This window comes from Tachysurus vachellii, chromosome 3 (genome assembly GCF_030014155.1).
Source record: "Tachysurus vachellii isolate PV-2020 chromosome 3, HZAU_Pvac_v1, whole genome shotgun sequence".
Lineage (NCBI taxonomy): Eukaryota > Metazoa > Chordata > Actinopteri > Siluriformes > Bagridae > Tachysurus > Tachysurus vachellii.
In genome coordinates this window covers 13,483,905-13,500,497 of record NC_083462.1, presented here as the reverse complement: position 1 = coordinate 13,500,497, position 16,593 = coordinate 13,483,905, and the positions used below count along the sequence as shown (strand labels likewise).

At 37.4% G+C, this 16,593-nt stretch overlaps 2 protein-coding genes across 3 annotated transcripts; one reads left to right on the top strand and one right to left on the bottom strand.

Moving 5' to 3' along the window:
- Positions 1 to 298: 298 nt before the first annotated feature.
- On the top strand, positions 299 to 5,581 carry vamp1a (vesicle associated membrane protein 1a). Of its 2 annotated transcripts, XM_060864887.1 has the most exons (6): positions 299 to 324; positions 435 to 465; positions 874 to 1,003; positions 1,959 to 2,117; positions 2,422 to 2,473; positions 5,456 to 5,581. In XM_060864887.1, coding segments are annotated over exons 2-6 (360 nt in total). In that variant the 5' UTR covers positions 299 to 324; positions 435 to 463; the 3' UTR covers positions 5,473 to 5,581. The 2 variants fall into 2 exon arrangements, with proteins under 2 accessions (XP_060720870.1, XP_060720871.1); XM_060864888.1 differs by lacking the exon at positions 299 to 324 and having other exon boundaries at positions 382 to 465.
- A 2,614-nt stretch (positions 5,582 to 8,195) lies between these two features.
- On the bottom strand, positions 8,196 to 16,186 carry si:ch211-288g17.3 (chromosomal protein D1). The gene is made up of 2 exons (XM_060865835.1): positions 16,044 to 16,186; positions 8,196 to 12,070 (listed from the first exon to the last, which is right to left on the bottom strand). Exon 2 carries the CDS (start codon positions 11,997 to 11,999, stop codon positions 10,692 to 10,694), a length of 1,308 nt encoding a protein of 435 aa, XP_060721818.1. The 5' UTR covers positions 12,000 to 12,070; positions 16,044 to 16,186; the 3' UTR covers positions 8,196 to 10,691.
- Positions 16,187 to 16,593: the final 407 nt, after the last annotated feature.

Here is a 16,593-nt window from a genome sequence, read left to right as displayed (position 1 = left end):
AGAATGTACGGGTGTTCCTAATAAAGTGGACGATGATATATTACACTTCCTGCTTTGAGTAAGTCTCTTTTTTTTTTTGGCCTGGTCATTTCCTCTGTGCGAACTTTGCCTTTGATGGAGTTTTGTGGGCATCTCCGAATGTGATTGCGTATGTGTTGGCATTGGGTGGCGTGAATTTTAGTGCAGACTACAGGAGAGAGAGAGAGAGAGAGAGAGAGAGAGAGAGAGAGAGGATAATTGGAAGTCGTGATCCGTCTCTTCAGAACCCTCCTCCCATACGGGATAGCAGACTCATATAAAGATCCAGACCAAGAAGTGCATCAGGTTTATTGGTAATTTATATTGTACACTTTTTTTATTCTTATTCCAATCAACACACTGGTACATTTAGGCTACTAGGTAATAATAAATCTCTCTCTCACACACACAAACAGTATCCTGGCATTAGGCACTTGCGGTCATTATGTAAGTATGCAATGTTTTCTATTACTTCATATCAGATCAGTGTTTTGTGTATGAAATGCTGCTTTGTCCTGTTTGTTTTTTTGTTTTTTTTTAACATGTTAGCAATGTGTAGCATCGATGCAGATGACAATGATTATACATGTGACAATAATACAATGACAGTACATTCATGTGTGTTAAATTTCACTATCTGTAGATATGGAGATATAGAGATTCCCTCAGTGTAGGTCTTTAGGAGTGTGCAAAAATATCAGGACATCAAATATACAATCAAATCTCTTAGGTGTTAGGTTTTGGTTAGCTCCTGATACTAAGTAAATACTGCCCATTTATTCTGGTGTATTTAAGAGCCTGAGAGTCATGGAAGTGTGATCTGAATTATTGCCACATAAATACTCATCTGCACAGGTCTGGACCAGATCAGGATGTCACCACTGAACCAGGAGCACCAGACAGAGATGAAGGACAAGAACCAGACCCAGCTCCAAACTTTACCGGCAATCCGCGCCTCCAACAGACACAGGACCAAGTGGATGAGGTAAGTCATCAGTCAGTGTTTATTAATATTAAGTCACATAGCCTGGATTTTTGGTACGATGAACCAGACATCCATGAATGAATCACGGATTGGATTTTGATTAGCTTAGAAGAAGACAAGCTGGTGTTGTGCTGTATGAGTATATTACGCAGTCTGTAAACGTCATATTTCTCTCATTAAAACCCAAAACCTTTTCTTATTTATACATATATGCATACTAATGTCTACAGCATGCTGTTTCCTGTAGTAGTGTAAGAGGAAAAAGTGCAAGACACTTATCACAAGAGTGATACTAGCTGTATGTGTACAGCATACAATTTACAGTGGATTCGGAAAGTATTCAGGCGTGACAGTATTCAGAGTGACCACCAGGTTATTGGTCACCTGCTCAGTTTGGCCGTGCGACCAGCTTTTGGAAGCATCTTGGTTATGCAACAATCCTGTCTCTGGGCTCTACAGGTAGTTCCTCAGTGATATGCATTGTCAGCTATGAGGCCTTATACTGAGAGGTGTATGCCTTTAAAAATCATGTCCAATCAATTTAATTTACCACAGGTGAACTTGAATCAAGGTGTAGAAACATCTGAGGCAACTGAGCAAAATTTCAAGTGTTGTTGTTAAGGGTCTGAATACTTGTGATATTTCAGTTTATTTCTTTCTCACACATTTACAAACATTTTTTAGAATTCTGTTTCCACTTTGTTATTATGGGGAGCTAGGAGTAAACAATGAATCTGAACAATTTTAGTATCTGGCTGCAACGTAAAATTGAAAAATGTGCAGGGGGTTTGAATACCGTCCGAATGCACTGTATGTAGAAGGAGACAGTCAGTTGCATTAAGCTGCTCAGTGACTCAGCAGTGACTCAGCTGCCTTCAGAAGAATGATGTGCTAGCTCTATTTACGTATTGGATAAATCTGACAAATTGAGTTCATTTTAAATGAATCCCTCTAGGTGGTGGATATCATGCGTGCAAATGTTGATAAGGTCCTAGACAGGGACAAGAATCTGTCGGAGTTGGACGACCGGGCTGACGCTCTGCACAACGGAGCTATGCTGTTTGAGAGCAGTGCTGCCAAGCTAAAGAACAAGTACTGGTGGAAAAACCTCAAGGTGTGTGCATCCTGTGTGATCTTTTATGCTTGGCAGAAACAAAATGTGCACTTATAACTAGGAACACTGTATGCATCATTCTCTCATATCACTTTAGATACCGCATCGTGTATGTATTTATTTTTTTTACTAATAAATGTGTTGGAAAAAATAAATGTTGGCTCTTTGATGCATGGATTTCAGTATCCATTTTTAGCATACCTGTCATCTTTGTGTGCATGAAATAGTTTCATTAGCAGCACTGATAGTTGAACCACTTCTTAAAAATGTACATGGAGGATAAACTATCTTCACCTTTTCTTAGATGATGATCATCATGGGTGTTGTTGTGGTCGTCCTGATGGGCATTGCTTTCAGTGAGTAAACTCCCTTTTCCCCCGAGTCCTCTAGAAACACCATCATTTTAACATAAATTATATGACTCAGTAACATGTTATAATATTACAGTGCCCTCTGAAAGTATAGGAACAGCAAAGCCAATTCTTTTGTGTAAAGTTTACACCTTTTGAAATGAAAGGTTCGAGATTTATCCTTATCCAGCTCTCATTTCTAAATATTTTCAACTATATGTGAGTTAAACAACCTAGAAATTGCCATCTTTTGGTTAAACTCACCCATTTTTCAAGTGCTCAAAAATATAGGAACATGTGACTGACTGGTGTTGCTGCATTTGTTGTTGAAAAAGGACAAACCAACATAAAGACCAGAGAGAAAAGCAAGCCTTTTTTAAAGCTGAGGAAATATGGAAAAGCATATTCACAAGCATTGGGCAAAAGCAGTACTACAATATGGAATGTCCTGACAAAGAAAGCAGCTACTGATGTACTAATATATAGTGAACAGGTTAGCCAAGGAAAAAAACAACATTTGATAACAAACATTGTGAGAGCTATAAAAAAAAAAAAAACAGCCAGTGGCATCACCAACAACCTCTACAGGGCAGGGGTGAAGATCTCACAATCCAGCTGGAATATAGAGACCATACCACAAAAAAAAACAAAACAAAAAAAAAGCCAGAACACCACACTGGAATTCAGAAAGAAATATAGAGATGATCCACTAAAACTCTGGTCCCCAAAAGGACAAAGTGCGGAGAAAGAAAAGAACCCTCATGATCCAAAACATACAAACTAAGGGATCAAGCACAGTGGAGGGACTCTAATTTACTTTTAATGCATTTGGCAGATACCCTTACCCTTTTTTTTTTTACAGCTGAGCAATTGAGGGTTAAGGTCCTTGCTCAGGGGCCCAGCAGTGGTAGTTTGGTGGACCTAGAATTTGAACTCATGACCTTACAATCAGTAGTCCAACACCTTAAACACTAAGCTACCACATCTCAGTGTCATGGCTTGGGTTTACATGGCTGCTTCTGGAGCAGACTCACTTTAATCCTTATTGATGTTAGTAGGAATTCAGAAATCTATAGAAACAGTCTGTCTGACAATTTAGAGCGAAATGCATCCAGTGTAATTGTGGAGGAACTTCATCATGCAGCAAAACAATGATCCAAAACATAAAGGATTTCATCAGGGGGAAAAAGTGAAAGGTGTTAATTCAAGTCAGTCTCCAGAAATTAACCCAACTGAGCAGCATTTTACCTCCTGATGAGGAAACCAAAGGAGAAACAAACTTAAAGATGATGCAACAGTTTGGTGATATCATTGGGTCACCGGATTGATGCAGTTCTTGTTAGTAAAATATACGCAACAGAATTTTAATGTTATTCACTTTAATACTATCCTTTAACTTTTGCTCATTGGGGTGAAAATGTTCTACCACCAAAGGTTGATTAACGTGTCTGGATGTAAATATCAGGAAATGAAAGCTGAATTTCTAAGCCAATATATACGTACATACACACACTTTCCAAGGCTGTCCCAATGGTTTTGTAGGGGACTGCATATAATTACTTAACAAGTAAAAATATATCTCACTCCTTTTCAAATGGTATGTATTTAAAGAGGATTTCAACATAAAACTAGTATTTAATTTGTCATTATATTATGTAGTAAAATCTAGCACAGATTTCTATTCCTCCATCTCAGCAATTTGGCAGAAAAAAGGGTTATGCCTTTTGCTTGTGAGTAATGGTACAGACAACAAAATAGGTCAAAATGGCATTTGGTTGAAACTAGAGGTGTTTATCAAGACTAGAATCCCATGGGATGTAAAAGTGACAGAAAAGACATGTGAGCTGGAGGTTTTACTTTCAGTGCAAGTGTGACTGAATTATGACACTTCATTTAGTAAATGCCTGGTCAGGGTCATTTGTTTTAAATTAGATAACTAGTTTTTTTGTTTTTTTTTTGGAAATAGAACCAAATTTGGGGGGCACGGTGGCTTAGTGGTTAGCACGTTCGCCTCACACCTCCAGGGTTGGGGGTTCGATTCCCGCCTCCACCTTGTGTGTGTGGAGTTTGCATGTTCTCCCCGTGCCTCAGGGGTTTCCTCCGGGTACTCCGGTTTCCTCCCCGGTCCAATGACATGCATGGTAGGTTGATTGGCATCTCTGGAAAATTGTCCGTAGTGTGTGAGTGCGTGAGTGAATGAGAGTGTGTGTGTGCCCTGTGATGGGTTGGCACTCCGTCCAGGGTGTATCCTGCCTTGATGCCCGATGACGCCTGAGATAGGCACAGGCTCCCCGTGACCCGAGGTAGTTCGGATAAGCGGTAGAAAATGAGTGAGAGAGTGAGAGAACCAAATTTGTTGAAAAAAAATCATCAAAATAGACACAAACAGTAATAACTGCACAAAAAGGAGGAAGCATCTTTAGGTGAGTCTAATTATGCACTTATGGTGCTGAAGTTTAGAAACCAAATTGTCTGAGGCCAAATTTACATACTATTGTTGACAGAGCAGAGCTTTTTTTTATTTGGTCAAACCTACTTTGAATTTAAATCTTAATACATACCAGGTTTATCTATGTTACTTTAAATTAAATCCTACGTTGTAATTCTGATGTAAAGAATGTGTTTATTCATAAGTAATATGCAAATGAGGCATGCATTGCAGGCTGATCGGCATTACTAAATTGTGTCTAGTGTGTGAATGGGTTGGCACCCAGTCTAAGGTGTCCCCTGCCTTGTGCCCCAAGTCCCATGGGATAGACTCCAGGCTCCTGTATGACCCTGTTTAGAATAAGTGCTACAGGAGTGGATGGAAGGATAACAGAATCTGATCAAATCCCAGAGTGGCCCCTAATCAACGTCTTGATCTTGGGCTGTTCTGGGATATGAAGAAATGTATACTGATTACTAGCAACGGCATGTATTCAAATGATAGTATGAACTATTTAAGCTCTAGTTTTCACAGGACTTCTTGTGATCTTTTCTCCACAGTGTACTTCTACCACTGACCTGTATACAAGCATGTGGCAAATTCTACCAGGGGAGAAAAATTGGTGCAATGTTCATGAAAGTTCATACGGCTGTCCATTTTTCCTGACTGATGTCTTTTATCCAAAGAGTAGCATGTTCAAGAATTCTGTTCCTTCTCTCTCTCTCTCTATTTTTCATTGTTCTGAAACATCGGGGGGAAAATGTAACTTGAGTAATGATTAATGATCCATGTGATAGCGATGGATAGATGAAGAATTAGCAGTTACCTGTATGATAATAAATATTGCATGTAAATAACAACTACGTAATGCCCACATTTCATAGTATTTAGTCTTCTTTCTTTAAACTAATTTGAATAAAGTGATGAAAGGCAAAAAGCCAATGTTTCCGGAGTCAATATGTCAAGAGTAAATTGTCCTAAACTGCCACTTGAGAGCTGTACACATTGCAGTAGCCACATTATATTCATTATAATTCACTCAAACAAAAATTCATTACACATATAATCTTGTTAATTTGGGGATTTCAGTATCAACACAAATTCAAATATAAACTCTATGCTTGATTGGCCTTATATACAGCAAGATCTAATTTGTTTGGATGGAATATATGGGTTAAGACACAAAGCCCTGCTGACTAACCTGGAAGTAATCAATTTGTTAAGGGACTGTATGGTTGTGACACCAATGTGGTGTGTTTTCACCAAATATGGCCAAATGGATGTGTTCACCTGTCTATCACAACCATGTACTTGTTCAATGTCTCTTTCTAAACACTGTGGGCCTGGTTTAAGACCTGGTTTACAGTCCATGTTCCAGTTCATGGGGATGTTTTCAGATGTTTGTCATGGTCAAGGGAAAGCTTTACAGATCATGACTGCTTCAGAGTGCTCATAAACTCAGCTCATTTAACAACATGACCTGAAACACACGGCCAAGACAATACAGTAGTTGCTAAGGGCTTTGACAAAGCTCAAGACCGAACCAAACTGAACTCATCTGGAGAGATGCTCCTCATTTACGTCGAGATAGCTTGACAGCGTTCTTCAGAGAGGACTGGGATAAGATCCTGTGTGGTAAGCTTACAGCATCATGGCTAAGAAGACTTAAGACTGTAGTTGCTACCAAGGATACTACACCAAAGGGTCTGTAAAGGTTTTGTATTTAGTTTTATGAACTTACAAAATTAGGGTAAAGAATAAAGTACTCATGCTTAGATCTGCCCTGTCCTATAATGATCAGGGAGCAGGGTTGCTAGTCTTAGTCTCTGTGACAGGTTGAGGAGCTTCGAGATTCAGGAAAGCCTCACAGAAAAGCCACTGGTCCTCCAAGCCGAGAGAAACCAGTTGACGTGTTTCAGACACCTTACACTGATGCCCCCTGGTTGACTCTCGCTAGAGCTGCATCAGGCGCATTGTGCTGAAAGGAGACCCTGAAGGAAACCTACATTTCTAAGATTTAAACTCAATCCAAACAGGGAAAGGTAGAAGTGAAGTGAAGTTAGAAGTGAAATGAAAGAAAAACTATATATATGTAAATGTTAAAGCTTGGTAAATTATTTTACAGCCAAACATGTCTAATCAACCTCTATAACAATGCCTGAAACAGGTTCAGTCCCTAAACACCCTAGTTTTTTCACACAATAAATATCAAAAATTTGATAAAGTTATTGTACATATACACTCTCAAATTTCCCACAATACACTGGCACTTACACAGCTGGCATTGATGACAAGCAGTTCATTTCAAAATGTTTTGATTGAACTAATAAAATTTTGCCAACAGAATGAAAATCAGAGCAACAATAAGACTTGTGATCAAATGCAGCTATTTTTATCTCACTCTTTTTTTCAATGAAATCTTTCCACCAGATGTTGTGTGTCTGTGTGGATTTGTGTTCATTCAGCTACAAGAGCATCAGTGAGATCAGACACTGATGATGTAAGAGTGAGGAGGTCTGGGGTTCAGTCTGTGTTCCAGTTCATCACAAAGGTGTTCAGTGGTGTTAAGTCAGAGTCAGGGCTCAGTGCAGGACACTCGAGTTCTTCACTCCAACCTTCACACACCATGTCTTCATGGAGCTCTGTGCTTTGTGTACAGGGACGTTGTCATGATGGAACAGGGTTCGAGTCTCTGAGTTCCAGTGAATGGAAATTGCAACGTTGCAGCAAATAAAGGTAACAGTTAACAGGTAACAGAGGAAGAACCAGGTGACAGTCAGGTGTCTTTCGGTCACATAGTGAATGCTTTTTAATAATCAAATGTTTTAAAATAAAATAATTGAGATTATTATTAAACAAAATTATTGTAGATGGCAGAATTTAAAAAATGCCATGACCATGTTTTATTACATCTTTAATTCAATGTATATTAAATGTGTTTGCGAAAAACAACACACACACACTCAAAGGTTGAGTCATGAGACCTTTTATGATTTCAATCAACATAAATTTGTCATGTTAGAGATTCCCCTAATGCACCGAGAGGGCTTACCATAAACTACATATGGGTGAAATTCATAATATATAAGAAATAATGATTGGATAAAAAAAATTACAAAAAAAAAAAAAATTTGTTTTTTGTCCAAATTAGTAAGAAATCTGAAAAAGATCTAGAATAAAGCAAATTTATTTTAGATTTAATTTCTGATACTATAAAAAGTCTAATAAGTCTAATCAACGGTCCAGCACTCGTTAAAAGTAAACGGTGTGAAAACTAGCTAAATAAAAATGCCTGCAAAATGGTTGAAGAAAGCATTTTATTACAGAAAAAATATCAAATACAAGTGCTCACATTAAACAGCATCTAGTTGTTAAGAGTACAGATTGATGTAGAAATCAAACATCAAGTGAGTTAATATAGTAGAAAACAAGCCTATGCACTTGCTGTAAGCTAATACATCTAATGCTAAGCAAAATGGTTAGGATCAGTCGTTTTAGGTGGGAGAAAGTTGCTTTATATACATGTTCTACCAGGGATGTACACATCTACTGTCAAAGAACAAGGCATTCTACCCATCTACTTTAACTAAATTAACAACAGCAAATTCCACAAGCGCAAGCTGCAGACATGAAACACACCACATGTAGGCTAGCCCACATACGCAGTTCAACAAAGTTTATGGAGAACATTTAGATTTTAGCCCAAATGTTGCCCTCTAACAAGGTTTTGTAATTTTTAGCCTAGGGTAGCAACTCTCGAATGTTTTACACTTCTCCTAAATCGTTCTAAAAAGGTACCACCTTCTCCTTTTTGGGACTCCGTTAAAGAACACGGGCGCTTTAGTAACAACAACAAACGGGGCCTAAAAATTATTTAAAAAATAATAAATAAAAATGGAATAGGGTGGTTAACTTTTTTATTTCCCCCAAGCTTCTGTCCAGGGCTTTTGGAGAAAGTCTAAACATAGGAACAGAAATGTCACAAGCATCACAGAAGGATTTGACATTTTTCTGAACTTTATACATCAATCAAGCGAAATTCGAATTTAAAAAAATTCATGGAAACTTTTTTTTTTTTTTTTTTTTTTTTTGGAAAACTGATATAGCAAGTAAAGATTTTTTTTTTTTAAAGTATACAAACTTTAACGCAGTACGTAAACACAATCTTAGCTAATTGAAACAATTCATTGCATGGCTGCCTTTTTTTTTTTTTGGAAATTCACATAAAATTTGTGAAGAATTAGGACAGAAATTGCCAAACAATCTGGCAAGTACATTCTGACAGATAAAACCAGAAGATCAGCAACAAAGAACAAGATTTACATATAAATATTTGTGTTCACCTGCTTGGTCATTTAAAAAAATAAAATGAAATCAAAACTTCAGTGTGTGGTCTTGTATCAAACTGTCTTTAAATTAAACTCTGAGTTTCTAATAACTACAGCTTCTGTTGTGTAAATGTCTGTTTAGTTTATAGTTGAAGCCCTGAAACCTAAGCAGAAAAATATTTTCACAACCATGAAAGAAAACATCACATGGACATTTAACTCCTGTCTTCTAACAGGAATAATTACCTCACTGTCTAAATGAACATAATTCATTAAAAAAAAGAAAAAAAAAAAAGAACAGAAAATGATTTGCAGTCATAAAATGAGTAAAAACGAAGCAATGTTTTTAATGAAACCGTACACGTCACACAATGTGGTGAGTACGAGAAACTGATTCTCGGTTTAGCTTTTTAATATCGTCGAGCTGACGTTTATGCTGCGATAGTCATTTTCCACTTCATACAACATTCTATGGAAACATCAAGACTTGGAAAAAATATACATCTATAGTGAAGCTGGAGCTGTGCTACTTGGCCAGTGGTCTTTAATTTGGTAAAGACCATCATAATTTAGCTCTTTGTTTATAGCTCTTGGGGAGAAAGCACCCAGAAAGGATAAAATATCTGTTTGCTCCGATGGTCTCCAGTAAACATTTATGGCATGCACATTGATTAACCTCCAACAAAATTCAGTCCATCCTTCTTAATTCCTGCTTTATATATAAATATATATGTATTCAAGTCCATGGTTTCTCAGGACACTTAAGACCTGCTGAGTGGATCTTATGGATGGCAGCATAGGCTCAGGATGCAGTTACGTCTAGCTAGATATAGTCTGATGTTTTGCGGTCCGGTGAAGGGACCGTTAAACTGCATGCCATTTTTTCTAGACAAATGTTTCTATTAAAAAACAGACAAACTAAACAAATGGGGAAAACAAACAAACAAAAAATACCCACTCCATAGAGCCTGTACCAATACTTCTCTACTTCAATACTTCAACATCATCTAGCAACAAGCCTAAATTTCAGGCCTTTTGTAATTTCAAAATCCACTGATACAGACTAGACTAAAACGTAGTTCATGTTCCGGTCGATCTTGCTGTCGATATAAAAATTTAGCAGAATTACCAAATAGTTGTGAAATAGCTTATTTTCTCACTTGATAAATTTGTATAAATAATAAAAATGCTCAGTGTACTAAGACATGCTAAAAATGTAAATAGCATTTGAATGCAATTGAACATCTGCATTTGCTTCGATGGGGATTAGTCTGAAGGAGGGGAACTGTAGAGTATCAAAATAAACATTTCTTTCAAAGACATGCAAAAAGCACAAGAGCTGAGCAACAGAAGAAGAAGAAAGAAAAAAAAGATCTGCATTGCTAACCCTCGGAACAAGTCAAATTATTTGTATGAAATCTGGTAAAAACCCATTCAAAAATATGTGTGCTCTATTCTACCAAATAATTTACTTCTTTTTTTGGGATTTACCTGCTACCCTCGAGCATGAACCCTTTCTGCTGTTACTCTCATAAACCTCCTCAACCGAGGCATTGTTTATCTCATCCTCACGAACTTGCTCTATACTGTCTGGTTTTGAAGCACCTCCAGCAGACAGAACAGGGTTTTCCCCTGTCGCAGCCACATGGCACCCATCATTCTCACTGGCCTTTTGGTCTTCAGCATCTGGCTTACTGGAATTCTTGGTTGAGGCAAATGAGTTACGCGGTCGTTTGGGTGAGGGCTCGTCATTTTCCTTGATCTTTAAGTCTTCAGCATCAGGAAAGGCTTCAGTCTTTTTAGGGCGACCCCTTTTACGAGGCTGGACATCAACAGAGAGGACACTGTTAGTGAGAACATGCACAGCCTCTTCTGTAACCATCTTGAGTTTTTTTACTGATCCTGGTGGTCGGCCTCTCTTTCGAGGGCTTCCATTTGTCTCCTGCAGTAAATCTTTGACTTTGGTCCCAGTACCTGGAGGACGTCCCCGCTTTCTGGGAACTCCGTCCGTCACCTGCTTTGCAACCTTTACCTTTGAACCAGATCCTGGAGGTCGCCCTCTCTTTTTAGGAGTTCCATTTATTTCACCTGAAATAACATTTAGCTTTCTCCCAGAGCCTGGAGGTCTGCCCCTCTTTCGAGGGGTACCGTTCGCATCCTGTCTGACCTGTAGCTTGTTTCCGGAGCCTGGTGGCCGCCCCCTTTTCCCTGGAGATCCTTCTGTTGGTCTTTTCACTGGAGATGAACCAGCTGGCCGTCCCCGTTTCTTCTTAAACGAGCCTCTTGGTCTTCCCCTCCCTCGAGGTGTCTCTCCACCAACATCTGTGATCTTTACGCTTTTCGGGTTCCCGTCAACTCTCCCATTTTGTGAAGCTATAGATTCATATTTGCGCGGTCTACCTCGTCCCCTTTTCTCCTTCGGCATGTCTACAAGGGGATGGATGCGAGGTCTCCCGAGAGGCTTCGAGAGTTTCCGTTTCTTGCTCAACCTTAAAAGTCTCTCAGCTTCTTCCTCTGGTGTAAGGGGAATCTTTCTCGGTCTTCCAGGGATTCTTATCTTTTTTGGACGACCGCGCTTCTTGACTTTTGGCCTGATCACAGTCTCGGGGGAAAAGAAATCCACTCTTTTGGATGCCCTAGCATTGTGAGGTGCCTCTTTCACAGAGATGTTTTTTTTCTTAACTGACCCTCGTGGTCTGCCCCTGCCACGTTTGCCTGAATTGGCACTTCCATTGGCCATAGTGTTGCTAGAGTCATTCTTCTGTTCAACCTCCATCACAAAATTATTTAAGCCTTACTGGGGGTCTGGGACCTTCACCCAGGCTTGCCTTCTCCAACTGCTAATTTCTAGAAAGGAAAAATAAAAGAAACTTTAGTGCAAGAGTCTTTCAAAGCCATTGCCAAATACCATTTTTCTAGCACATTTGTCAATCAGATTTCCATTTCTTTATTAAGAACAGTATGCATGCATTTTGTTCAGATTCCTTTTCGTCTGTGCTCACACCACCCTCAGATGCCTCAGTTGATAGTTTCTTTATAGCGGTGCTTTAAGTGGCACGACACATTCCACACACGCAGCGTGATTAAAAAAAAAGGAAACTAAAACATGCTCTCCAAGAATAATAAATAAAGGATAACCGCTGTGGAAAAGAAACCTCAAGTGATTAATTACAAAGCAAGTGAATTCTCACTGAAGGCATTTCTGAAGTGGTTTCTCTCACCTCTATTCAGCAGCATGAGCATCTCTTGTATCAAAACGCTTTCATTTAACTGGTCTATAAATCCTTGTGATGCGTTGGTTATTATATTTACAGTTGCTGCAGTTTACATCAGCTCCACTGTAGGGCTTTTCATGCTGCACTTAACCCCGTGTTATTGCGTTATCTGAACTAAACCCTGCTTTTAACACCGGTTAGAGGTCATGAAACCTTACACTGAAGAAGAGATAGCACGGCTTTTGTTGTGTTAAACCACGCGATTTGAAACGATGCAGTGATGGAAAGTTACGACTACACGCTTAGCAACAAGAAAAGACAAGCCGTTATTTAAAGCAGCCAGAAACTGCGTTTATTTAATTGTGCTTGTTGACTGAACTAATGTGCAAATTAAAAAAATGGTTAATCCAGTGTTTAGAGAAGTGCAGAGTGAAATGTGAAAAATTCTGAAGAGTCAGGATTAACGGTCATCCCGGGTCAAGTCTGAGCAGTGTGAAACCTTAAACAATCTAACCCAGGAATCCGTTTAGCCAGAGTTTACAATCATTCAGGGAAACATTTTAAATGTTCTTTCTTCTAACAGACCTTCAGTAAAGTGTCTGATCTGCAGAATTAACCTACTGATGTAATTAACTAGAGCAGGTATAAAGCCTGGCATTTTAGATTTTGCATGTATATCATGACTGTAGTTTTCTGTAAATAAATCCACGATACAGAAACATGCTCATGTGAGATATTTAAAGAATAATGAAAGAGGGAAAACTCGCTTGTGTTCATGTTATACTTAATCAGGAACAATCGTTAGTGCACAAACTTTGTGTGGACACAAACTTCTGTTCATTTCCCTCCTTCAAGCTTTTTTATTCTGATTCATTCTGATGGCCTCCATCTCGTTGCAGTAAGACAAAGTTAAGACGTTGTAGGAAGACATCATCAGACTACATCAGTCGGTCTGTTACTTTTCTATGAAAAAAATGTAACACAGATCTTAAAGATCTTTTTTAATGTCGTATTTACATTTACTTTTTCAGAGATTTCTGAATTAAAGTAATTTTCTAAGCTAAAAGCAGTAGCATATGAAGATTGGGTTGTAGAGGGACACGATTACGTTTTTTTACGTTTCACGCCTAATATTCACGCCTGTGTCCACGAAGCTCCGCCCCAGGATCTACATCAGCTGGTAGTGTCTATAAACACTTAGGATGTTCATTCAAATGTATTTATCATGTTCTACGGATCGTCTACTCTATTAACACAATTGAGAATTTTGACAAAGTGCACCTTTAAAAACCACCGATTCGAAACCGGACTACATAAAAATCCAAGATTTCAGCCAGGCCTTTCGTTAATGGTTTGTTTATAGAATATTTTATGTACTGGTTTTAGTTGTGGATGTGAGCTCTTTGTGTTAAGTGTTTTTTTTTTCTAGGCACCGGATACCAGAGTCACCGTGGTCGATTCACAGAATGTCAAAAACCATCATTATTTAAAAATAAAAATGCATTTCAAGTTAAAAATAAAAGAGAGACGGTTAACCACATCAGAGAATCTTCCTAATCAACATACTGCATTGTGTTTACTAATCATCATGCAATTGTTATATCGTCGCTGTCGAGCGGAAACCTCGTATGTCCAAATTTGGTCAATTTCATATTTTTTCACATATCGATGCTATTGGTCAGTCCCCACGTGGGTCTGTTATTTTTACAAGTTATTAACCAATCTAAAGTCTTGAAAATAGCTTGAGCGCAAATCTCATAACTCCATTGGACACTTCAACTGTCCACCTCTTCCTCACTCTGCGGGAGAGCTTTGCGGCATATTTCTCCTTAATAAGAGTCGCAACGAATCAACACGTCTTCTGAGGTAAATGTCTTCAAAACACTGGGCTCAAAGAAAAAAAAATCTTGACCCCCGCTAGTTCTGGTGCTCGTCTGAGGACAGGAATTTAGCGCAAGACAATCCACTGCAACGCGGACTAAACCCTGTGCACTGCAGATAAGGTACAGTGTTTTTTTAATTTCCTGAAAAATAACGGTTTTGGAGATACGAGGATTCCGCCCGACAACGACGATATGCAACATATGACTAACAAAGTCAACAGAGCAGATAAATCATATGGTCCACCTGCCATCCAGGAGAGAAAAGCTGCAGCTTTCTGATGAACAACATTCACACACGAACAAATCAAGAAGAGAACTTCCTGAAGGTTATTAGCTCCATGCAGCAGGTCTTTTTTTTTTTGCATCAATAACTCTCACTAGTTTCTGAGTGATGAATGACACATATGTAAAATCCTGTCATTAATATTGCTATTATTACTATTATTATTATTATTATTATTATTATTATTATTATTATTTAAAATAGACATGTTTTAAGACTTTAAAAAGGGATGACCAAAATCTTTATAATCAAAATTATTATTCATATACATTCTACAAAGATAAAAAAAAAAATACATACAATAAACCGCATATAAAATTAATACAAATTAATTTTTATTAATTATTAATATAAAATAAATAAATAAATGTTGTTAAGGAATATTTAACCAGTCACAATTTTATTGGACATCAAACTTTAAGCATTTCTAGTTTTAAATAATTGCATTAATTAATTAATCCAGTTACAAATTTATATAAAAAAACTAAATGTAAAATGATATATATATATATACACACACACACACACACATATATATGGATATATATATATATATATATATATATATATATATATATATATATATGTATATATGTATGTATATGTGTGTGTGTATATATATATATATATATATATATATATATACATATACATACATACATACATACATTATATATATATATACATACATACATACATACATTATTTATTTATATATATATATATATATATATATATATATATATATATATATATATATATATATATATACACATATATATATATATATATATTACACATATACATACACACAAATTATATAATTAAATCATTTTACATTTTGTATTTTTATATACACATAAAATACAATTTATAAATTGTATAAACATTTTTACATTTTGTATTTTATGTGTATAAAAATACAAAATGTAAAATGATTTATATCTAATCATTTCATTATACACACACACACACAATTTTACATTGTGCAACTCCTTTTATCAGGCTATAATGTTTTTAAAAAAAATAAATGTAAAAACAATAAAATATCTGTAATTATTCAGGCACTGCATTGTAACGCTGACCCATTGATCTATAATGACAACGCTATAGCAGCATTAATAATAAAACCGCGTGCAGACCCGAACATGTATATAAACAAACATAAACATTGTCTTCTGTTTTTTTCCCTTTTTGTGTGTCACATTATTAAAGAAGCTTAGGCCATGACGCCCTGTAAGGCGTGTATGTGTGCAGGACGACAGTAAAAGGCACTTAATAAAGAGCTGCACACAATAACAAGGTAAAAAGTGCTAGCTGTCTCTCATTAGCTTGGCTACATCGCGGCTAGCGAATTAACACAACTTTTATTAGCAGAAAACAAGCACCTAGTGACTGAGCAGTAACGCGGAAAGTGTTTTAAAAACAATAAAACTTACTTATTCACCCTTTAAGCCAGGGCAGAAGAGTTCTGTCGCATGCACTCAACAATAATATCGATGCAAAACAGCACCAGACACAAGAAAGCTGGCGGATGCGATTATTTGAAATCTAACGTCTTTCCGTGTCCTTTTTGTTTTTGCGTGGCTGTGCGGCTTGTAGGTGAATGGCGCCCTCTGCTGTTTTGGAGGGTCGACTAACCTGCACCTGCTGCTGAAGTGATGCTTGAACACGTTCCGAGTCAAGAAGCTTTTGTTGTCATTTTAAACATATAATGCTGGCGCAGTACATAGTGAAATGAAACAGTTTCTGCAGGATTATGAAGCTACATAAAACAACATAATGCTACATAACGACACAGAGCTAAGGACTTACAATAAGTTAGTCTTAGCCACATCAAGTGCATTGTGTGCAACGTAGTGCATGCAGAGTGAGACAAAAGACTGTAAACAGACAACACATACAGGACAAATACACAAAATAGTGCCAACTACAATGTGTGTGTGTGTCTGTGTGTGCATGTGTGTGTTTGAGTTTGTGTGTGCATTC